At 45.3% G+C, this 24,479-nt stretch overlaps 1 protein-coding gene across 5 annotated transcripts in view; it reads right to left on the reverse strand.

The window, feature by feature from the left end:
• ADGRB3 (adhesion G protein-coupled receptor B3) overlaps positions 1-24,479 on the reverse strand; it is a 1,579,303-nt gene that overhangs the window by 357,859 nt on the left and 1,196,965 nt on the right. For all 5 annotated transcript variants that reach the window (XM_069726666.1, XM_069726664.1, XM_069726665.1 and 2 more), the window contains one exon: positions 4,351-4,394. In XM_069726666.1, coding sequence (XP_069582767.1) covers positions 4,351-4,394 — 44 coding nt within the window. The remainder of the gene's footprint in view (positions 1-4,350; positions 4,395-24,479) is intronic.

Below are 24,479 nucleotides of genomic sequence, written 5' to 3' on the forward strand. Positions count from 1 at the left end.
TTTCACTTTGGCTTTAGTTACACGTCCGTGGGTCCCGTTGGGACTTGTGTCCAAACTCCCCCCACAAAATGGGATTCAATTGTATGCCCAAAGGGGCCATAGACTATAATTGTGCTGGTAGAGCAAAAGTGTGCTCTTCCATGCATAATTTTTGGGCATGTACACCCAAACGTCGTAGCGCTTTGTTTTGCTTATTTCTATTTTTTTTTCTATTTCACCATCGGATCGGTATCAATAATGTAAGTTCCCTGTGTGTAGCAAAATACTTAAAGGGAAGGTGCCGCGTTTTAATATTGTAAAAAAAAAAAAACCTCTTTAATTCCTTATTTTTATAAGTTATTTTCAAGTGCATAGTATTTATTGTTTTTTTTTATTCATTTTTTTTTCTGCCACTGGGCGCCGCCATTTTCATTTGCAGGACTGTAAGTGTAGCTGCACGACACTTACAGTCTTCACATACGGCAGCCCTGGACATAGACATCTGTAGTCGGGAGGCGACCCCATAGCTAGCAATGCATTATAAGCTGCTCTCTGCTCTGATGTGGCCACGCCCCCTGGGCTGTCTCCACATCACAGCAGAGGCAGGAGGTCGGCGCCATCTTGCTTCAGCGTACAGTGGAGTGTACCTGTGAGCTCCACTGTGACTGAGAGCTGCGCTGTTGGAGGGGCAGCTCCATCTGTCTCCCCTCACACTCAGCGGCCGTTCCCTGTCCTCTGCTGCCTGGTGTGTGGCTGAATCTCTAGAATCGCTAGAGAGGGTGAAGTGCTGTGGTCTGATGTTCTCTTATCAGGAGCTGCAGAGAGGTAACAGAGGGGGATGGGGGAGGCTCTGTGCTGCTCGACCTCTCACTGCAGCTCCTCACAGGACATCAGACCCTGCATCTATCACTATACTGTGCTGAGCCATGTATCTAATCCTCTCCTGTGTGATAGTGTCTGCTGAGCCATGTATCTAATCCTATCCTGTGTGATAGTGTCTGCTGAGCAGTGTATCTAATCCTATCCTGTGCTGACCTGTGTATCTAATACTGTGGAATACTGACTGCTGAGCCATGTATCTAATCCTCTCCTGTGTGATACTGTCTGCTGAGCCGTGTATCTAATCCTCTCCTGTGTAATACTGTCTGCTGAGCCGTGTATCTAATCCTATCCTGTGCTGACCTGTGTATCTAATCCTCCTGTGGAATACTGACTGCTGAGCCGTGTATCTAATCCTCTCCTGTGTGATACTGTCTGGTGAACCGTGTATCTAATCCTCTCCTATGCACTCCTCTCCACCCTGCATATCTTTCCCCATTGCACACACAACTCAATGCGTGCGATAACAGGAGCTGCGGGCGTCATGCTGTATTATGGCATTATGTGAGATCTATATGACGGTATTATGTGATCTGTATGGTGGTATTATGCTTGATCAGTATTGTGAGAATTATATGGTGGTATTGTGTGTGATCTATATGGCGGTATTATGTGAGAACACTGGCAGCATTATGTGTGATCTATATGGCGGTATTATGTGAGAACACTATGGCAGTATTATGTGTGATCTATATGGTGGTATGTGAGAACACTGGCAGTATTATGTGTGATCTATATGGTGGTATGTGAGAACACTGGCGGTATTATGTGTGATCTATATGGTGGTATGTGAGAACACTGGCGGTATTATGTGTGATCTATATGGCGGTATTATGTGAGAACACTATGGCAGTATTATGTGTGATCTATATGGCAGTATGTGAGAACACTGGCGGTATTATGTGTGATCTATATAGTGGTATGTGAGAACACTAGCGGTATTATGTGTGATCTATATGGCGGTATTATGTGAGAACACTATGGCAGTATTATGTGTGATCTATATGGCGGTATGTGAGAACACTGGCGGTATTATGTGTGATCTATATGGCGGTATGTGAGAACACTGGTGGTATTATGTGTGATCTATATGGCGGTATGTGAGAACACTGGCGGTATTATGTGTGATCTATATGGTGGTATTATGTGAGAACTGTATGACAGTATTGTGTGATCTATTTGATAGTATTGTGTGTGATCTATATGGCGGTATTATGTGAGAACACTATGGCAGTATTATCTTCAGAAAGCGGACCCATTCTATGGTGGTTCTGGCTGAGTACCTTCACGCGGATCTGGGGTAATAGAGGGGGCAGCATGACCTCCAGTTAGGTGCAGTCAGGGGAAGGCTGGTGAGGTAGCTGAAGAGAGGGGTCTCATTTTTATTGTTACTATATGGCTACATTTCCTTCCCAGTGTCATCCCAGACTGCGCCTGTCACCTCGCTTTCACACATTGCCAGGACAGGATGGGGAAGACAGGATCTGAGGAGGGGAATGGGGTCTTTGCAGGCAAAGTCTGGATCAGAACAGGCCATCAATCCGCAGAAATGTTTCCTGGATTTTTGTGGAGCAAACAAGCAGATGGTCCATCCATGTGTATAAAAGACAGCGCTCTATGTACAATCCCTGGCTGCTCCGCACACCGAACAGGGGGCCCCCATAGACCAGCACACTGCTCTCCTGAAATACTCTGTGCTGCTGTCACCCTGCTCCCTCCACCACATATCTCCCAGAATCCTTGCTGCCTGCCATCCTCGGTGACCGTAGACTTGTCAGTATAAGGCTGCTTTCACACTAGCATCGGTACGGGCCCGTCGCAGTGCGTCGTACCGACGCATGCTGTGAAAGAAATGTCCAACGTGGGCAGCGGAAGCAGTCTTACGACGCTTCCGCTGCCCCATTGTAAGGTCTGGGGAGGATGGGGCGGAGTTTCTGCCGTGCATGTGCGGTCGAAAATGGTGGACTCGATGCACAAACATTACATGTAACTTTTTTTGTGGCGGCAGTCCACCAAAACATGACGCAACCGTCGCACGACAGTTGCGACGTGTGGCAATACGTCGCAATGCGTCGGTAATGTTAGTCTATGGGGAAAAACGCATCCTGCAGACAACTTTGCAGGATGTGTTTTTTCTCCTGAATGATGCATTGCAACGTACAGCCAACAACGCTAGTGTGAAAGTAGCCTTAGGCTGCCGTCCACGTTCAGTATTTGGTCAGTATTTTACCTCAGTATTTGTAAGCCAGAACCAGGAGTGGGTGATAAAAGCAGAAGTGGTGACATGTTTCTATTATACTTTTCCTCTATTTGTTCTACTCCTGGTTTTGGCCTACAAATACTGAGGTAAAATATTGACCAAATACTGATAGTGTGACGGCAGCCATACTCTGCAGTCACCAACAAAATGGCTGCTCACTGGGTTCCTGAATATCATCCTCTCTAATCCCTTAGCAAACACCCAGAAGGAGAGGAGAGGAGACATCACACAGGTCAGCAGACTCCGCCCATAATTACTGCAGTGCAGTAATGTGAGCTATTTGTACACTAGGTTTTTCTGAAATTTCAGCAGCTGCTCCCCCTAGTGTTGAAAAGTGGAAATTCCAAAACTTTTCAAATTATTTTTCATATTTTACTAAATTATAAACACATGATAATATTTTTTAAGAAAATGTAATCATTAATTCTTTACATTTTTACAATTTCTGAAAAAATTTTTTTTTGATGGCACCTTCCCTTTAAAGGTGACCATCTTCTACAGTTTCCAGCATTACTCCTGTTCCTCTCTGCCATCTTGTGCCCACAGCTCTGACTGGTCAGGAGGGACTATTGATGGATAGTATCTCTCTTAATTTAAGTCTATGAGAGCCTCGTTCTGAGTCCTGTGGACTTCCAATAAAAGTAACAGAAAATACTAGAGTAATCCCTCCAGTTACAACTTCGCTCATGTGTGGCAGAAAAGGACTGTAGCTGTGATGGGAATAGCATAAAATGGAAACCGGTAAGTATTTTACTGCTCACAGTCAGAGAACATACATTAGTGATGCCTATCCAGTGGTGAAATGAAAGAAAAAAAATCCAGAGGAGTGATATTGTTTTCTGTCCCTGCACATAGATTAGATAAATAATACAAAGTAAATTATAATAATAAAAAGATTCATAATAATAATTGAGTTTTTATATATGTTTACTATGTTTTTCATGCAATGAGTTAAATTGACTTTTTTCCCTATAATAAAGTAATAACAGCAAATTGTGCTATCCTCTTGTTCCATTATATGCTAATGTAATTTTATTATGATTATTTCTCATCAAAACCTGGCTAATCCACTGGTGAATGAACTAGAATAATAAACATAAATGATGATAATAATAACAATAATCATAAAATATTTCAGCTTGAAATCACATCTAAACATAATGCAAACAGCTATAAAATTATAAAGAAAAAAAGAAGCAGATAATAAATAAAAAAGGGAAATTGCCACTTACGATTTTGAGTCATCCCAAAGAACACAGTATGGCTTCAGAGTACCCTGATAAAAATAGAAATAGGATTATTATTTAAGTCTTCCTTCTCTGAATTCACGAAACATCAACGCAAGTATCGGTATGTTCTATAAATATTTGCACCTAACAATAAGATTCTTGTTTCTTTATATGGCTACAACATATTCTACATGTACAAATAAAATAAGATATTAAGGGGGTCACAAACTTATTAACAATTCAGTAAAAGTAAGGATCCAACTTATAAGTTCTTCTTTTCCTAAAACAGTTCAATAAATGAATTTATAGGACCCTCTTGATCATGTTGATCAATAGATTTTTTTATTGCTCCATATCTCCTAAATGATTCACTTACAAAAATACAGTAGCACCATTAGTATTGCTTTGGTAGATAATATTATTATTATTTATTATTATAGCGCTATTTATTCCATGGCACTTTACATGTGAGGAGGGGTATACATAATTATTATATACTAGATGGCAGCCCGATTCTAAAGAATCGAGAGTCTAGAATCCATATATACTTTATTTATTCAAATGTAAGAATAATACAATTAATAAATAATAGTAAGAAAGAACAAAAATAATAGGCAGTATATAGAGAAAACACCAAACAAAAGTTCAAAATTGGTGTGAAAATGTCACTGAACCACTTCACAACTAAATATATATAGTTTTGGTAAATGGTATTATCATTTTTTTGACGAAATTCGGCAGGAGCTTGAAGAGCAACGTCACTGGGCCCGCCTCCACGCAGTAGAAACTTGCTGTGAGGTAAAAATTCAAAAATCACACCAAAATGGCGGGCGGAGTGTGTCACAGTACGGCACGTTTCTGATTGGTCGCTCGCAGCAGGCGGCAACCAATCAGACACTGGACACTGTTGACGTCACTTATCTCCGGACATTAGCTCCGGACATTAGCTCCGGACATTAGCTCCGGACATTATCTCCGCACATTAGCTCCGGACATTAGCTCCGGACAAAGCCACGGAAGTTGGCACAAATTGCAGGAAGTAGTATTCTAGGCAATTATATATTAGACAAGTACAATAATCTTGAACAATACAAGTCACAACTGGTACAGGAGGAGAGAGGACCCTGCCTGCGATGGCTCACAATCTACAAGGGATGGGTGAGGATACAGTAGGTGGTAGGTGAGAGCAGAGCTGGTCGTGCAGCGGTTTGGTCGATCGGTGGTTACTGCAGGTTGTAGGCTTGTCGGAAGAGGTGGGTTTTCAGGTTCTTTTTGAAGGTTTCAATGGTAGGCGAGAGTCTGATGTGTTGTGGTAGAGAGTTCCAGAGTAGGGGTAATGCGCGAGAGAAATCTTGTATGCGATTGTGGGAAAAGGAGATAAGAGGGGAATAGAGAAGGAGATCTAGGAGATCTTGTGAGGATCGGAGGTTGCATGCAGGAAAGTACCAGGAGACGAGGTCACAGATGTATGGAGGAGACAGGTTGTGGATGGCTTTGTATGTCATGGTTAGGCTTTTGTACTGGAGTCTCTGGGTAATGGGGAGCCAGTGAAGGGATTGACAGAGGGGAGAGGCTGGGGAATAGCGGGGGGACAGGTGGATTAGTCGGGCAGCAGAGTTTAGAATCTATTGGAGGGGTGCAAGAGTGTTAGAGGGGAGGCAACAGAGTAGGAGGTTGCAGTAGTCAGGGCGAGAGATGATGAGAGCATGGACTATGGTTTTTGCAGATTCTTGATTTAGGAATGTACAGATCCGTGAAATATTTTTGAGTTGAAGGCGGCAGGAAGTGGAAAGGGCTTGGACATGTGGTTTGAAGGAGAGATCAGTGTCAAGGATTACCCCCAGACAGCGAGCTTGTGGAACTGGCGAGAGGGGGCAGCCGTTTACTGCAATGGATAGGTTCGTTGGGGGGGTCGCGTGAGATGGGGAAAGAGGATTAATTCTGTTTTGTCCATGTTAAGTTTTAGAAATCTAGCAGAGAAGAAGGATGAAATAGCGGACAGACATTGAGGGATTCTGGTTAGTAGGGTGGTAATATCTGGTCCAGAGATGTAGATCTGTGTGTCGTCAGCATAGAGATGATACTGAAAGCTGTGAGATTCTATGAGCTGTCCCAGGCCAAAGGTGTAAATGGAGAAGAGCAGGGGCCATAGAACTGAACCTTGCGGGACTCCAACAGATAGGGGGCGAGGTGAGGAGGTGGTGTGTGAGTGGGAGATGCTGAATGTCTGGTCAGTTAGGTATGACGAGAGGGCCAAGTCTGTGATGACAAGCGATAAGAGGGTCTGCAGCAACAGGAAATGGTCCACTGTGTGAAAGGCAGAGGACAGGTCCAGGAGGAGGAGGACAGAGTAGTGTTGCTTGCTCTTGGCAGTTAACAGGTCATTGGTCATTGGTGACAGCATACTACTTTAATATTTAGGCACCCCTTCTCTACAAGCAAGCATGTCCCCTGAAGAGTTGTCTTGGACGAAACGCGTAGGGACGAATTTATAAGGGAGAGTGCAGGGCTTCCTATGTATAGGGGTAGTTGTGGACTGCCCTTGTAAGGGCAGGAGCTTTGGGGGATAGACTATTTATAGCCCCATAGGGATTGATATAGGGACTGTCATCCCTTCGTATCCTGGATGTCTACCTGACGAGGGATTATCTGGTGCTCCGTTGCCCTCGCTTTGGAATTGGTGAGACCGTTCCTTATTTATTTGTATATTTATTAAACACCAGCAAGTATTATTTACAATATATGCTAGGACTGTTTTTTCTGGTCTTATGTGACTGAGTGCAGTAGATTTGCTGTGTCCACATATAAACATTGGTGGCACAGCTTTGTCATGTTCACTGCCTCAGCAATCAGGATTCGGGCTGTTGTTATTGCAGTCGAGTTCTGTTTTATCCTATAGAGGGCTCACTAGTCTCTATGGACCATCACGTTATATGGTAGAGACATAGCCCCTGTTATGGTTTATTTTTCACTTGGGTGATTTGTGTGTTTTTTTAGGTTACTTTTTGAGTATTAAAAGTTACGTTTTATTAGTCCTTTTTGCTGTATTGGGATTATTTATAGGATTATTTATTGTATTTATTACACAGATTTTGCTTTGACCTTAGTAGAGGCAGTTTCAGGGGAGTGGTGTCAGGGCTGGCGTCAGCACCCGGGGGCAAATGCCGGGGCCCTGGGGAGAGAGGGGGGCCCACTCACGCTGTCATAGATACAGCTGGGAGAGCAGAGCAGGAGATAAAGTGCTCTCTCCGCCCACAAAGTCACTGCTGGCTGCGTTCTCTTAACCCCTATGTGCTAGCTCTGACACAAGCATCTTCTCACTCAGTGAGTGCAGCCAGGCAGGCACACATAGGGGTTAAGAGAAGGCAGCCAGTGTGACATTGTTTGTGGGCGGAGAGAGCACATTCTCTGCTCTGCTCTCCGCCCCTGGCTGGCTGCCGTGCTGCTGAAGTTATGAGGCAGATTCAGGAGGAGCTCCTAGTCCTACCAGTGCCTGAGTGAGTGGCGCTGCTATATACTACGTGGGCTCGGCTGCGCTGCTATATACTACGTGGGCTGCGCTGCTATATACTACGTGGGCTCGGCTGCGCTGCTATATACTACGTGGGCTGCGCTGCTATATACTACGTGGGCTGCGCTGCTATATACTACGTGGGCTCGGCTGTGCTGCTATATACTACGTGGGCTGCGCTGCTATATACTACGTGGGCTCGGCTGCGCTGCTATATACTAAGTGGGCTGCGCTGCTATATACTACGTGGGCTGCGCTGCTATATACTACGTGGGCTGCGCTGCTATATACTATGTGGGCTGCGCTGCTATATACTACGTGGGCTGCGCTGCTATATACTACGTGGGCTGTGCTATATACTACATGGGCTGCTATATGCTACGTGGGCTGCTATATGCTACGTGGGCTGCTATATACTACGTGGGCAGTGTTATATACTACATGGCTGTGTTTATATGTGATCATGAATCGGGGTATGTGTTAAAGGGGGGGCCCACTGAGACTCTTTCGCCCGGGGCCCTCAAAAACCTGGAGCCGGCCCTGAGTGGTGTGACCGGAAGCCTGATTGTAAGCGATCGAAGAGGGTGCAGGAAGATAGATGGAAGGACAGTTCAAGATGGACGTGTTGTTCCAGTAGTTTTAAGGCAAAGGGGAGAAGTGATATGGGCAATAGCTAGATACAGAGGATAGGTCAAGAGAGGGCTTTTTGAGGATAGGTGTGATTGAGGCATGTTTAAAGCTTGAGGGGAAAACACCAGTTGTTAGTGATAGGTTGAAGAGATGGGTTAGGGTTGGGATGAAGACTGTGGCGAGGTTTGGGATGAAGTGGGATGGGATCGGGTCAAGTGCACAGATGGTGAGATGTGATCTTGAGAGTAGAGTGGAGAGTCGATCTTCTGTAATGGTGGAGAAGTTGGTTTTGGAGGTGGAGGGCTGGGTAGTTGGGAGGAAGGGCTCTGGGGGTTGTCCACTAAAATTGTCTCTGATATTCTCAATCTTCTGCTTGAAAAATGAGGCAAAGTCATCAGCTGAGATGAGTGTGGAGGGAGGAGGTGCTGTGGGACGGAGAATTGAAGGTGTTGAATAACTGTTTAGGGTTGTGAGACAGGGAGAATATGAGAGATGAGAAGTAGGTTTGTTTTGCTGTGGCAAGTGTGGTCTTGGAAGTATTGAGGGACTGTTTGAATTCGATGAAGTGCTCGTTGGAGTGGGATCTTTTCCATTTGCGCTCAGCAGCCATGGAAGCTTGCCTCAGTTCTTTGGTCAGGCTGGTGTGCCAGGGCTGTCTGTTGATTTTGCGAGCTTTGGTATGTGTGAGAGGGGCAAGAGATTCCAAAGCTACAGCTATTGTGGTGTTATATAGAGCGGCAGCGTTTTCCGCATTGTGTAGGGAACTCATGTCTGTGAGAGGGAGGAGGGATTCAGAGAGTGAGTGTAGATTGAGGTGTTTAAGATTTCTGCGAGGATGTGCAATTTTGTGGGGTGGGGATTGTAGACAAGGAGTGGAGAGGGAAGAGAATGTGAGTAGATTGTGGTCAGAAAGAGGAAGAGGTGAGTTAGAGAGGTTAGATAGGGAGCAGAGGCGGGTGAAGATGAGGTCCAGTGTGTGTCCATCTTTGTGAGGAGGAAGTGAGAGATAGAAGTTTAGTGGCAGCTGAGAGGGAAGTGTCAATTGGGATGTTGAAGTCGCCCATGATGATAGTGGGGATGTCCGCAGAAAGGAAGTGAAGTAGCCAGGTGGTGAAGTGATCAAAGAAGGTGGTGACTGGCCCTGGGGGGCAGTAAAAGACAGCCAGTTGGAGGTTGGAGGGGGAGTAAATGCGGACAGAGTGCACCTCAAAGGAAGGGAGGGTAACAGAGGGTGGAAGTGGGATTGGGGTGAAGGAGCACTTATCTGACAGGAGAAAACCAACTTCTCCACCATGCTTTCTGCTGGAGCGGGGTGTGTGAGAAAGGTGGAAGCCACCACACAAAAGTGCAGCAGGAGAGGCTTTGTCGGAAGGGGTGAGCCAGGTTTCGATGATGGCGAGAAAGGAAAGTTTGTTAGTAATAAAAAGATCATGGATGTAGGAAAGTTTGTTGCAGACAGAACAAGCGTTTCATAGAGCATGATATGATATTCATACACATAAGGTACTGACGATATCAGGATAACACTATGCCAACATATTATTGACATAATGTAAGAAACAAGGAGATAAAGGGAGAAAAACAAAGGAGGTATCATAACCTTTGCAGGAGAAAGAAGCGCCAAATCCCTTAAGAGGCTTAACTTTGCATTGTGCAAACATTTTTTCAACTATTCAAAGTGTTTTACACCAGAAAACAGGTTTAAACATTTTGATGAATATTCAACTTTGCATACTGTTTCAGGCCTAATAACTGTATTCAGCCTTGGAGTCATTTCTTCAAATAGATTATGCAAGAAGCCTTTAGTTGCAAGCCTAATTCCGACCGACAGTAGTCGTGGAGACTAGCAGAGATGAGCGGATTAGACAAAATTCAAAATCACCTGTTGCTGCAAATTTTGTATTATTCTCTACAAATTTAATGTCCTTTATTGTGCTCTGGGGTCCCTCTTGACCCTAGACCATAATAAATGTGAGATGTGAAAACTAAGAAAATTCTTTATGCTTTCATTTACTACTCACCTGGCTGTCTTCAATGCACTCTGCTCACTGTCTGGTACTCCATGCCTCTGTTGGGTCACATATCTGGCCTACTGCTCACTGTAGGCCGGGGTTTCCAGGACATGAACAATGAACTCTGGGGCCTGTGTGCATTCAGAAACTCTGTGCTAGTGTGAACACAAGACTGCAGAAACTGGAGCAGCAGGAGTGGCTAGAGCAGTGAGTGGTCACTTGTTTGTTTCTTTTTCCTGCCCTCTACTGTTCAGCAAGTTGGCAGCCCCAGATGGCCTGCATTTTGCTGAATCTAAACATAGAAAATTATAAAAATATCTATGTTCTCCAGAATGCTCATTTTTTTTATTTTGAGAAGAATTCCATTCCATGTAAATAAAGTTGCTCATCTCTAGTGACTAGATTTACTTAAGTCTACATAAGTAGACTAATTATATGGTCATACCTGTAATAGGTATCAGCACAGTCTAAGAACCTCCATTAGGTTCATTGGAGCTTTTTTCCCTAATTAGCAATACTTCTAGTGTGAATCACTTCAGAAAGTATGCCATCTACACAAGCATACAAAGATCCACCATATGAATCCAATGAGAAAAAACAATATTGCCTCAATATGAAATCACAAGCATACTGATGTACTGTAAATGCTCCATGCACTGAGATAAAAGCCCTGCAATGACTCAAAATGGAGCTGTAATATGTCCAAGACGCTTAAGTAATCTGAACTGGAGGATAGAGCTGGTGACATCTGTAACCATCACCTCCTGCTCAATGCATCCTGAAATGGCAGACAGAAGGAGGAGTTGTAGGAATAAAGGTAATTATTTGTATTTGTTATACCTTTTTCATGCCATCTGCTCAATGTGGAGCCCACAATGATTGTCATCCCTGGAGACTAGACAGTCACTTTAAAATATATTCAGTTACAGATCACTTTTATCAAAGGTAGAGAACTTTTTTCAATTTTTACAATATGTTATAGCTCTATCTTCTATTGAAAACACCTTTTCGTAGATGACATTAAAGACGTCCACTACTTTAACTTTGATTGCCTATCCTTAGGAGAGGTCATCAATGTATGATCGGTGGGGGTATAACACCCAACACTCATGCCCATCAGCTGTTATCGGTGTCGCTGCAGCCGGAACAGATGACCGATTACATAGCGCAGTTCTGTCTAATGTATAATGTCCGCAGCCTGGTACTGCACATCTACCCCCTATTGATTTGCAGAGTGGGCAGATGTGTAATACCCTGCCATGGACACTATCAGAAGGCAGAGCAACTCTATAACTGAGCACTTCTGATCAGCCGGGTTGCTGGGTGTCGCACCCTCACCAATCAGACATTGACAACCTATTCTAACGATAGGCCATCAATGTTAAAGTAATGCGCAACCTCTTTAAGCAGCAAGCCAGCTATGAAATGTCATATAAAGTAGCTGTCCATAAAAAGATTTAAGAGATGCTTTATAGAAATAAACAGTTATTTTGAAATTTGAATTCATGAAGTTTGCCAAATTTTGCCCAATATTTTGATTTGCGGAGAAGAAATTTGCAAGAATTTTAATTCAGGAAAAGGAGAAAGAAAGAGACGAGCATTGTGGGGAAGCAACTGTGGCCATACAAAACGACATTAGCCCTCTCAGCGATGGTACCAGGCAAGTATTTTTTAAAATGGGCAAATCACGGATTGAATTGTAAAGTGTTACAATTCACGTGGAGGCGCGAATTTCAGGAAATTCAACTCAAACTCGATCCTCAAAAATCGATGTGCTTATCTCTACTACTGCTCTTTGCAATAGTAAGTGATTGAAGACATCTTTCTTTATGTAATGGTTGGTGAATGGTAATAAAGCTCTTCGCTAAATGCAGTCTTGTAAGAAAGTCCAGTGCCACATTTACTATATATATACATGTATATACATGTATATATATATATATATATATATATATATATAGATATATATATATATATATATATACTAGAATGTGGCCCGATTCTAACGCATCGGGTATTCTAGAATATGCATGTCGCCGTAGTATATGGACAATGATGATTCCAGAATTCGCGGCAGACTGTGCCCGTCGCTGATTGGTCGAGGCAACCTTTATGACATCATCATCGCCATGGCAACCATTATGACATCTACGTCGATACTGTGCCCGTTGCTGATTGGTCGAGGCCTGGCGGCCTCGACCAATCAGACGCGGGATGTCTACGTCCTTTATGACATCATCGTCGCTGTGCCCGTCGCTGATTGGTCGAGGCCTGGTGGCCTCGACCAATCAGAGACGCGGGATTTCCAGGACAGACAGACAGACAGACGGAAAAACCCTTAGACAATTATATATATACTAGATTGTGGCCCGATTCTAACGCATCGGGTATTCTAGAATATGCATGTCCCCGTAGTATATGGACAATGATGATTCCAGAATTCACGGCAGACTGTGCCCGTCGCTGATTGGTCGAGGCAACCTTTATGACATCATCGTCGCCATGGCAACCATTATGACATCATCGTCGCTGTGCCCGTTGCTGATTGGTCGAGGCCTGGCGGCCTCGACCAATCAGACGCGGGATTTCTACGTCCTTTATGACATCATCGTCGCTGTGCCCGTTGCTGATTGGTCGAGGCCTAGCGGCCTCGACCAATCAGAGACGCGGGATTTCTACGTCGATGCTGTGTCGGTCTCTGATTGGTCGAGGCCTGGCGGCCTCGACCAATCAGAGAGCCGGGATTTCCAGGACAGACAGACAGACAGACAGACAGACGGAAAAACCCTTAGACAATTATATATATATATATATATATATATATATATATATATATATAGTACTTTATTAAGTGGTGGAAGTTACAATGCAATAGCCAAAAAGATGAACATAAGATCAGGAACATGTGTGCCTCAGGATGTGACTCTTCGTAGTGATGTGAATAACAGTAATACTTTGATGACCTCTTATTGTACATATTATGTTATTATTATGTGCTAAGGAATGCAATGACCATCTGGTCTATAATGTAAAGAATATAACACTATATTAGGTAGTGATATATAGAAACTCATGGTGGAGGAAAGTAAAGTGCCACCATGGGTAAGATAACACTCCATTAGATTTACTAAGACTGCTCCATTTTTCGTGTGCTGGTCACTATGACATACATTAGGGCACACGTTTATATGCAGGTATTCAGTGATCTCTATACACACTGTTGATATATTTACTGGGTGTTATATAACCATTACAGAGCAGTATATATTTGGTACCTTGGTGTGAGCACATGTATATTTATTGTTTGTGCTGAGGTTTCACTTGTTTCCCAACTAGGTGTTTCTTGTCCTTTTTTATTTATATTGTTGTATGTCTTTTGTATTTTTCAATAAAGTTTACTTACTTTTCATCATATTTCTATGTGTATGGAACTCCATTTTTCTTTGTGTTAACCCCTTCATGACCCAGCCTATTTTGACCTTAAAGACCTTGCCGTTTTTTGCAATTCTGACCAGTTTCCCTTTATGAGGTAATAACTCAGGAACGCTTCAATGGATCCAAGCGGTTCTGAGATTGTTTTTTCAGGACATATTGGGCTTCATGTTAGTGGTAAATTTAGGTCAATAAATTCTGTGTTTATTTGTGATAAAAACGGAAATTTGGCGAAAATTTAGAAAATTTCGCAATTTTCACATTTTGAATTTTTATTCTGTTAAACCAGAGAGTTATGTGACACAAAATAGTTAATAAATAACATTTCCCACACGTCTACTTTACATCAGCACAATTTTGGAAAAAAATTTTTTTTTGCTAGGAAGTTATAAGGGTTAAAATTTGACCAGCGATTTCTCATTTTTACAACGAAATTTACAAAACCATTTTTTTTAGGGACCACCTCACATTTGAAGTCAGTTTGAGGGGTCTATATGGCTGAAAATACCCAAATGTGACACCATTCTAAAAACTGCACCCCTCAAGGTGCACAAAACCACATTCAATAAGTTTATTAACCCTTCAGGTGCTTCACAGCAGCAGAAGCAACATGGAAGAAAAAATGAACATTTAACTTTTTAGTCACAAAAATGATTTTTCAGCTACAATTTTTTTATTTTCCCAATGGTAAAAGGAGAAACTGAACAACGAAAGTTGTTGTCCAATTTGTCCTGAGTACGCTGATACCTCACATGTGGGGGTAAACCACTGTTTGGGCGCACGGCAGGGCTTGGAAGGGAAGGAGCGCCATTTGACTTTTTGAATGAAAAATTGGCTGCACTCTTTAGCGGACACCATGTCACGTTTGGAGAGCCCCCGTGTGCCTAAAAATTGGAGCTCCCCCATAAGTGACCCCATTTTGGAAACTAGACGCCCCAAGGAACTTATCTAGATGCATAGTGAGCCCTTTAATCCCTCAGGAGCTTTACAAATTGATCCATAAAAATGAAAAAGTACTTTTTTTTCACAAAAAAATTCTTTTAGCCTCAATTTTTTCATTTTCACATGGACAACAGGATAAAATGGATCCTAAAATTTGTTGGGCAATTTCTCCTGAGTACGCCGATACCTCATATGTGGGGGTAAACCACTGTTTGGGCACACGGCAGGGCTCGGAAGGGAAGGCGCGCCTTTTGACTTTTTGAATGGAAAATTAGCTCCAATTGTTAGCGGACACCATGTCGCGTTTGGAGAGCCCCTGTGTGCCTGTGCATTGGAGCTCCCCCACAAGTGACCCCATTTTGGAAACTAGACCCCCCAAGGAACTTATCTAGATGCATACTGAGCACTTTAAACACCCAGGTGCTTCACAGAAGTTTATAATGCAGAGCCATGAAAATAAAAAATATGTTTTCTTTCGTCAAAAATTATTTTTTAGCCCAGAATTTTTTATTTTCCCAAGGGTTACAGGAGAAATTGGACCACAAAACTTGTTGTCCAGTTTCTCCTGAGTACGCTGATACCCCATGTGTGGGGGTAAACCACTGTTTGGGCACACGTCGGGGCTCAGAAGGGAAGTCGTGACTTTTGAAATGCAGACTTTGATGGAATGGTCTGCGGACGTCACGTTGCGTTTGCAGAGCCCCTGGTGTGCCTAAACAGTAGAAACCCCCCACAAGTGACCCCATTTTGGAAACTAGACCCCCTAGGAACTTATCTAGTTATGTGGTGAGCACTTTGAACCCCCAAGTGCTTCACAGACGTTTACAACGCAGAGCCGTGAAAATAAAAAATCATTTTTCTTTCCTCAAAAATGATGTTTTAGCAAGCAATTTTTTATTTTCTCAAGGGTAACAGGAGAAATTGGACCCCAGTAATTGTTGCGCAGTTTGTCCTGAGTATGCTGGTACCCCATATGTGGGGGTAAACCACTGTTTGGGCACATGTCGGGGCTCGGAAGTGAGGGAGCACATTTGACTTTTTGAATACAAGATTGGCTGGAATCAAAGGTGGCGCCATGTTGCGTTTGGAGACCCCCTGATGTGCCTAAACAGTGGAAACCCCTCAATTCTGACGCCAACACACCCCTAACCCTTATCCCAACTGTAGCCGTAACCCTAATCACAACTCTAACCCCAACACACCCCTAACCACAACCCTAACCCCAACACACCCCTAACCCTAACCACAACCCTAATTCCAACCCCAACCCTAAGGCTATGTGCCAACGTTGCGGATTCGTGTGAGATATTTCCCCACCATTTTTGAAAAATCCGCGGGTAAAAGGCACTGCGTTTTACCTGCGGATTTACCGCGGATTGCCAGTGTTTTTTGTGCGGATTTCACCTGTGGATTCCTATTGAGGAACAGGTGTAAAACGCTGCGGAATCCGCACAAAGAATTGACATGCTGCGGAAAATACAACGCAGCGTTTCCGCGTGGTATTTTCCGCACCATGGGCACAGCGGATTTGGTTTTCCATATGTTTACATGGTACTGTAAACGTGATGGAACACTGCTGCGGATCCGCAGCCAAATCCGCACCATGTGCACATAGCCTAATTCTAAAGGTATGTGCACACGCTGCGCAAACGCTGCGGATCCGCAGCAGTTTCCCATGAGTTTACAGTTCAATGTAAACCTATGGGAAACAAAAATCGCTGTACACATGCTGCAGAAAAACTGCACGGAAACGCAGCGGTTTACATTCCGCAGCATGTCACTTCTTTCTGCGGATTCCGCAGCGGTTTTACAACTGCTCCAATAGAAAATCACAGTTGTAAAACCGCAGTGAAATGCGCAGAAAAACCGCGGTAAATCCACAGCGGTTTAGCACTGCGGATTTATCAAATCCTCTGCGGAAAAATCCGCAGAGGACCAGAATACGTGTGCACATCCCTAACCCTACCCCTAACCCTAACCCTACCCCTAATCCTACCCCTAACCCTACCCCTAACCCTAACCCTAGTTCTTACCCCAACCTTAGTGGAAATTTTTTTTTTTTTTTTTATTGTCCCTACCTATGGGGGTGACAAAGGGGGAAGTCATTTACTATTTTTTTTATTTTGATCACTGAGATATTGTTAGGGTTGGCGGAACGCACCAAATATATAATTTATTAAATGGAATTGGTGCGTTCGCAACCCGGGATCCACCGTGCAGGAAAGCACCTGCTGCTAAATAATGGCGGCTCTATATGGCGGTATATACCAACTCTGTTAGCTTCACAGAGTAACCGCGAGAGGAAAGCTCTGTGCCCTGTTAGACTTTCACAGAGGTACAGGCCAACTACCCAGATGTGAGCAGTGAGTAGTCATGCATGCATACAAAACTCCTCGCCGGAGATGCCAGCATTCTAGGGGCTTATTTCAGCCGGGTCCCTGAACACACTTAAACACAATCTCCTCGCCGGAGGTGCCAGCATTCTAGGGGCTTATTTCAGCCGGGTCCCTGAACACATTCAAACACATGACCACATTGGCGCAAAGCATATAGCATAAGACGATACTAGCGCATGGCCGTGCGGTCATGCGCAGTTATATAGTTGCAGCACAGGAAGCTGCTACTGAAGTTTTTGCCCTTTCAGGACCTTCCAGAAGGACCAATGGAATGTACTGCAGCACCTGAGCATGTGACCGAACATGTGGCCCTCGACCTCCAATGGGAGACCCTGCCTTGGGCATGCTCAGTGTGAGCAAACAAGGACTTAGTCACAGAGAGGCTCGCTCGCCGCAGATCAGTGCAGGGTACCATAGGAAAGCCAGAAAAGGCAGTAGTGACCCTATGCACCGAATCAGCCCCAGCGAGACGCTGGGAGCGACGTCTCCACTGAGCAGAGCCCACTGCGGCCGATACCGAATGGGAGACCGCAGCAGACACGGATCGAGATTCCCCCTGTGCAGCAGAGGAAACTCGACTCCTAACATTACCCCCCCCTCCTAGGGCCCCCCCTCCTTGAGCCTCACTACGCTCAAAAGCTGCGATAAGCAGCGGAGCCCGAATGTGCTCCACAGGCTCCCAGGTTCTATCCTCTGGGCCGTGACCCTTCCAGTCCACCAGATAAAATTTCTTGCCACGTACCACCTTGCACCCCACAATAGCATTCACCTCAAACTCATCCGTTGATGAACCCGATGTCCCAGCAGATGACTCGGAAAACCGGGACAAATGTACGGGCTATAAGAGGGAAACGTGGAAAGTATCGGTGATACCAAGGCGTGGAGGAATAGCCAAACGGTAGACCACAGGGTTGACCTGTTCCAGAACCTTAAACGGGCCAATGTAGCGAGGAGCAAACTTAGTGGACTCAACTCGCAGCCTGATGTTACGGGCGGAGAGCCACACTAAGTCGCCAGGAGCAAAGACCGGAGCGGGGCGCCGGTGTGTATCAGCCGAAACCCTCATTCTCTCCTTGGAGGCCCGGATGGCATCCTGTGTGCGGTCCCAGATGTCACGTGCCTCCACCGCCCAGTCTGCCACCCTAGAATCGGTGGATGACACGGGCATGGGCACAGGTACACGCGGATGCTGGCCATAATTAAGGAGAAAAGGAGTTTGACCAGTGGAATCGGCTACGGCGTTGTTCAGGGCAAATTCCGCCCGAGGTAGCAAAGATGCCCAGTCATCCTGCCTAGCAGAGACGAAATGTCGCAAATATGTCACCAGAGTCTGGTTGGTTCTCTCCACCAACCCATTCGTCTCGGGATGGTATGCAGAGGAGAGGTTTAACTCTATGCTGAGTAAACGGCAGAGCTCTCTCCAAAACCGAGATGCGAACTGGGGACCCCGATCGCTGACAATCTTATCAGGCATACCATGCAAACGGAAAACGTGTTTAATGAACAACACCGCCAAGGCCCGTGCTGAGAGTAACCGAGGAAGCGGCACCAGATGCACCATCTTGGAGAAATGGTCGGTGACAACCCAAATAATGGAGCAGCCACGCGACTTGGGTAGACCCAAAACAAAGTCCATCCCGACCATCTCCCAGGGCCTGTCTGCCACCGGTAGAGGGTAAAGCAACCCAGCAGGCCGTTGCCGAGGAGACCGATTCTGGGCGCAAGAAACGCACGCCTGAATATAGTCCTTGACATCTCGGGCCATATGCGGCCACCAGTATGTTCTCGCCAGAAGCTCAGATGTCCTCTTGGTCCCAAAATGCCCACCCACTCTGGAGGAGTGAGCCCAAGAGAGAACCTCCGGTCGCAAGTTAGCTGGTACGAAAGTCTTGCCCGGGGGCACAGACTCTAGCGAAACCGGAGCTACAGTTCTCAGACTCTCAGAAGGGACAATGAGCCGAGGTTCCTCCTCCTCCGATGACACCACGGAGCGGGAGAGAGCGTCAGCACGAACGTTCTTCTCCCCGGAGAGGAAATGGAGAGTAAAATGGAACCGGGAGAAGAACAGGGACCATCTAGCCTGGCGAGAAATCAGCCGCTGGGCCGTTTGCAGATACACCAAGTTCTTGTGGTCAGTGAAGACTTGGAAGGGAAAGCGAGCTCCCTCCAAGAGATGTCTCCACTCCGAAAAAGCCAACTTCATGGCCAGCAACTCCCTGTCCCCGATGGAATAATTCCTCTCCGCTGGTGTGAAGGTCTTGGAGAAGAAGAAGCAAGGATGCTTCCGACCTTGAGCATCCTTTTGGAAAAGGACTGCTCCAGCACCAACGGATGAGGCATCCACCTCCAAGATAAATGGCTTATCAACATCGGGGCAATGTAGGATGGGAGCGCTAGCGAAGTGTGATTTGATCGAGAGAAAGGCTTTGGAGACCTCCTCTGACCACAACTTGGGATTTGCTCCCTTCTTGGTGAGGGCAACCATGGGAGCTACCAAAGTTGAGAAGTGTGGAATGAACTGGCGATAGTAATTAATGAACCCCATAAAGCGCTGCACCGCTTTAAGAGAATGGGGTTCCTGCCAGTCCATTACAGCCTGTAGCTTGGCAGGATCCATAGCCAAACACTGGGCAGAGATGATATAACCAAGGAAAGGCAAGGACTCCTGCTCAAACACACACTTCTCCAACGTTTGCCCGTAAGAGGTCGAAGACTTTGCGAACATCTCTCCGATGGGAAACCTAGAAAAGATAGCACTACAACGAACCAGTAAAAGAAAACAAACTTTATTAAATGTACATTACAAATAGCATAAAAATAACAACAAGGGAGTCCAGGGAATGACAAATGGTCACCAAACAGACAATGTGGAGACCAGCAGGCAAGAATATATAGTACGACAAATGGGTATACACTAACTCCAACATAAATAAGCTAAACCCAATAACATGTGTATAAAGAGGCAAGTGCCAAGTACCACTGGGCATACACGGTAAAGCTGTGCTTCATATGAAAGACAGGAGGAGTGAGCCCATATAGAAATAAAAAGCATAACAATACCTGCTGGGAAAACACACTGCCGACAAGCCCCTACGCGCGTTTCGGCGCGATGCCTTCTTCCGGGGGTGTGGCGTACTCCAAACAAGAGAAATATTTAAGAAAGGTGTGGACGAATCAAAAAGCCCCTACTAGAATACCGTATGAGTAAATATAAAGCACGCAAGCGCACACAATGGCACACTAACAGCGCGAGCGATAGAACGGACCAATCAAATAGCCGCTACCATAAGAGAAATGGAACGGCGCCTGCGCAATGGGTCCGGACGTCGCCAAGGAAACGGCCAGAGACGTCAAAGGAGAGGGACGCAAGGATCGTCTGTGTCACGCCCACCGGTAAGGCGCGAGACAGATAAAAGTGATCCCGGCGTACTACTCCAGGAGACGCCTCCACCGCTGCCTGGCAACCGCAAAACACGCATAGAATGGGAAAACCAGGGAAGTTAGAAACCGCATGAAAAGGTAACTACAAAGTGCAAATGCAACAAGACAACGACAGATATATAACCGCACCGAGTGCACATTAACAGAGACCGAAGATACATAATGATGTATATAGAGTGATACTCCTGCAGAATAAATATAGTACTAATAAAAAGCGTAAGTACCAAAGTGCAACAGTGCCAGCAATGAGACAAAAAAGACAATAATACGTTAATGCACAAAAGTGCAAGTGACACAAAACAAATATATAACAATAATATATATAGATTGTATAAAAATACAAATGCACAATATACAAAAATCTGACAAATACAAAAATGTGCATATACAATACATCACATATAAATATTAAAAACCAATTACATAAATTTTGTGCAAAAAATAGTGCAAAAGTATGACATATACAAAAGGGATTCCCATGATGACATCAGATGGGTATGCGGAGCAAAACAAGTTAAGAATGTTCATATCGCTGAAGAGGTCACAGAAATACTCTCATAAGAAGCTGTTAGATAACGGCGTCCAAACAGGCTAAAAGAAAATGAACAACACAAAACAATTATAAAAACAGATAAAAGTGCCAATTAAAAAGCAGGGACTGATGATTCAGAGAAAAGAGGAGAAACTAAGAGTTTCATTCAGGCCTTGGGGTTGCAAAGTTTTAAGTCTCCAGATCCATCGCGCCTCTTTCTGAGCGAGATGCCGACTAAGATTACCACCACGTAATGTGGTTATTAAATGGTCTATGCCAATGATCTTAAAACCAGAGGGGTCACAGCCGTGACAGCGTTTAAAATGTCGGGGGACTGTTTTTAAACATTCAACGTTATCCTCCTTTTTGGCAGCCAAAATGTCACGGAAGTGTTCACGTACACGTAGCTTAAGGGCACGCGTTGTAAGACCGACATAAATTTTACCACAAGGGCATGTGCCATGATACACCACCATAGTTGTAGAACAGTTAATGGAATGTGTAATTGTGAACTCACGACCATCTGAGGACACAAACTGGGTAGCACTAAGCACATTAGGGCAAGCAATGCATTTCCCACATGGTCTACAACCCCAACGAGGGCGTTGCTGACCCAAAGCAGTTGGAAAGATGGGTGGTGGGCTGCACGGTGTAAAGTAACTACGTACCAAATGGTCACCCAAATTCATTGATCTACGGGCCACTACTGAGGGATAAGGAGGTAAATATTGCTTGAGCACCGGATCCGCAAGGAGTATGGGCCAATGTCTAGCTAAAATCTGCGACATTTCCTTCCACCAAGAATGATACTGAGTAATCATCCTTACCTGCTGATTAGTTTTAGCTCGTGGGTTGGAAAACAGAAGTTGGTGTCGACTGGTATTCCTGGCCCTGTTATACGCCTTTTTCACACTCCTTTTACTGTATCCACGAGATAAAAACCGCTGTTTAAGATCCTCAGCTTGTGCTTCAAAGGTATCAGCTGATGTGCAAATTCTTTTTAAACGAAGAAACTGTCCGATCGGGACCGCATTGATCACATGGGGTGGATGAGAAGATGAAGCGTGGAGTAGAGAGTTCACTTCTGTATCCTTACGGAAAACATTGGCACACAACAGGCCGTCCGCCTCCCTTCTTGGTGAGGGCAACCAAGGGAGCTACCAAAGTTGAGAAGTGTGGAATGAACTGGCGATAGTAATTAATGAACCCCATAAAGCGCTGCACCGCTTTAAGAGAATGGGGTTCCTGCCAGTCCATTACAGCCTGTAGCTTGGCAGGATCCATAGCCAAACCCTGGGCAGAGATGATATAACCAAGGAAAGGCAAGGACTCCTGCTCAAACACACACTTCTCCAACTTGGCGTAGAGGGAGTTTGCCCGTAAGAGGTCGAAGACTTTGCGAACATCTCTCCGATGGGAGTCAATATCTGGAGAGAAGATGAGAATATCATCCAGATAGACTACGACCGAGGTGGTGAGCATATCCCGGAAGATGTCGTTCACAAAGTCTTGGAAAACGGCTGGGGCATTACAGAGCCCGAAGGGCATCACCAGATCACCCCGCAGATCTAACTTTGTAAATACCCTTGCTCCCCGTAGCCTATCAAACAGCTCAGATATCAGGGGTAGTGGGTACTTGTTCTTAACGGTGATGGCGTTAAGACCCCTGTAGTCTATGCATGGACGTAAGTCTCCAGTCTTCTTCTGTACGAAGAAGAACCCTGCCCCTGCCGGTGACACTGACTTCCTAATGAATCCTCTTGCCAGATTCTCCTGGATGTACTGGGACATTGCCTCTGTCTCCGGGAGAGATAACGGATAGACTCGACCCCGGGGAGGCTCAGCACCAGGCAAGAGGTTAATAGGACAGTCATAGGGGCGGTGAGGCGGAAGGGTCTCCACTAGTGTTGAGCATTCCGATACCGCAAGTATCGGGTATCGGCCGATACTTGCGGTATCGGAATTCCGATACCGAGATCCGATACTTTTGTGGTATCGGGTATCGGTATCGGATACATAGGGATGTGTAAAATAAAGAATTAAAATAAAAAATATTGATATATTTACCTCTCCGGCGGCCCCTGGTGAGTCCGCGGGTAACCGGCAGGCTTCGTTGTTCAAAATCAGCGCTTTTAGGACCTGAGAAACACGTCCCGGCTTCTGATTGGTCGCGGGCCGCCCATGTGACCGCCACGCGACCAATCACAAGCCGCGACGTCACCGCAAGCTATTAGCGCGCTCATTTTTAAAAATGAGCGCATTAATGGCTTTGAAAGACATAGCGGCTTGTGATTGGTCGCATGGCCGCGACCAATCACAAGCCGTGACGTCACCGCAAGCTATTGACGCGCTCATTTTTAAAAATGAGCGCGTTAATGGCTTTGTATGACATAGCGGCTTGTGATTGGTCGCGTGGCCGCGACCAATCACAAGCCGCTACGTCTTTGAAAGTCATTAACGCGCTCATTTTTCAAAAATGAGCGCGCTAATAGCTTGCGGTGACGTCGCGGCTTGTGATTGGTCGCGGCCACGCGACCAATCACAAGCCGCTATGTCTTTCAAAGCCATTAACGCGCTCATTTTTAAAAATGAGCGCGTCAATAGCTTGCGGTGACGTCGCGGCTTGTGATTGGTCGTGGCCGCGACCAATCACAACCCGCTACGTCTTTGAAAGCCATTAACGCGCTCATTTTTAAAAATGAGCGCGCTAATAGCTTGCGGTGACGTCGCGGCTTGTGATTGGTCGCATGGCGGTCACATGGGCGGCCCGCGACCAATCAGAAACCGGGACGTGTTTCTCAGGTCCTAAAAGCGCTGATTTTGAACAAAGAAGCCTGCCGGTTACCCGCGCTGAGTTCAGGGGCCGCCGGAGAGGTAAATATATCAATATTTTTTATTTTTATTCTTTATTTTACACCTCCCTATGGATCCCAGGGCCTGAAGGAGAGTTTCCTCTCCTTCAGACCCTGGGAACCATGAGAATACCTTCCGATACTTGATGTCCCATTGACTTGTATTGGTATCGGATATCGGTATCGGCGATATCCGATATTTTTCGGGTATCGGCCGATACTATCCGATACCGATACTTTCAAGTATCGGACGGTATCGCTCAACACTAGTCTCCACAGCTCTTTTGGAGAACACGTTTGCATAGGGCCAATAGTGCTTGGGGAGAGAGGAAAGATCTGCGGGTACCTGTGTAGTAGCAACCTGAACGCAGTCCCTCAGACATC

This window comes from Ranitomeya imitator, chromosome 5 (assembly GCF_032444005.1).
Source record: "Ranitomeya imitator isolate aRanImi1 chromosome 5, aRanImi1.pri, whole genome shotgun sequence".
Classification (NCBI taxonomy): domain Eukaryota; kingdom Metazoa; phylum Chordata; class Amphibia; order Anura; family Dendrobatidae; genus Ranitomeya; species Ranitomeya imitator.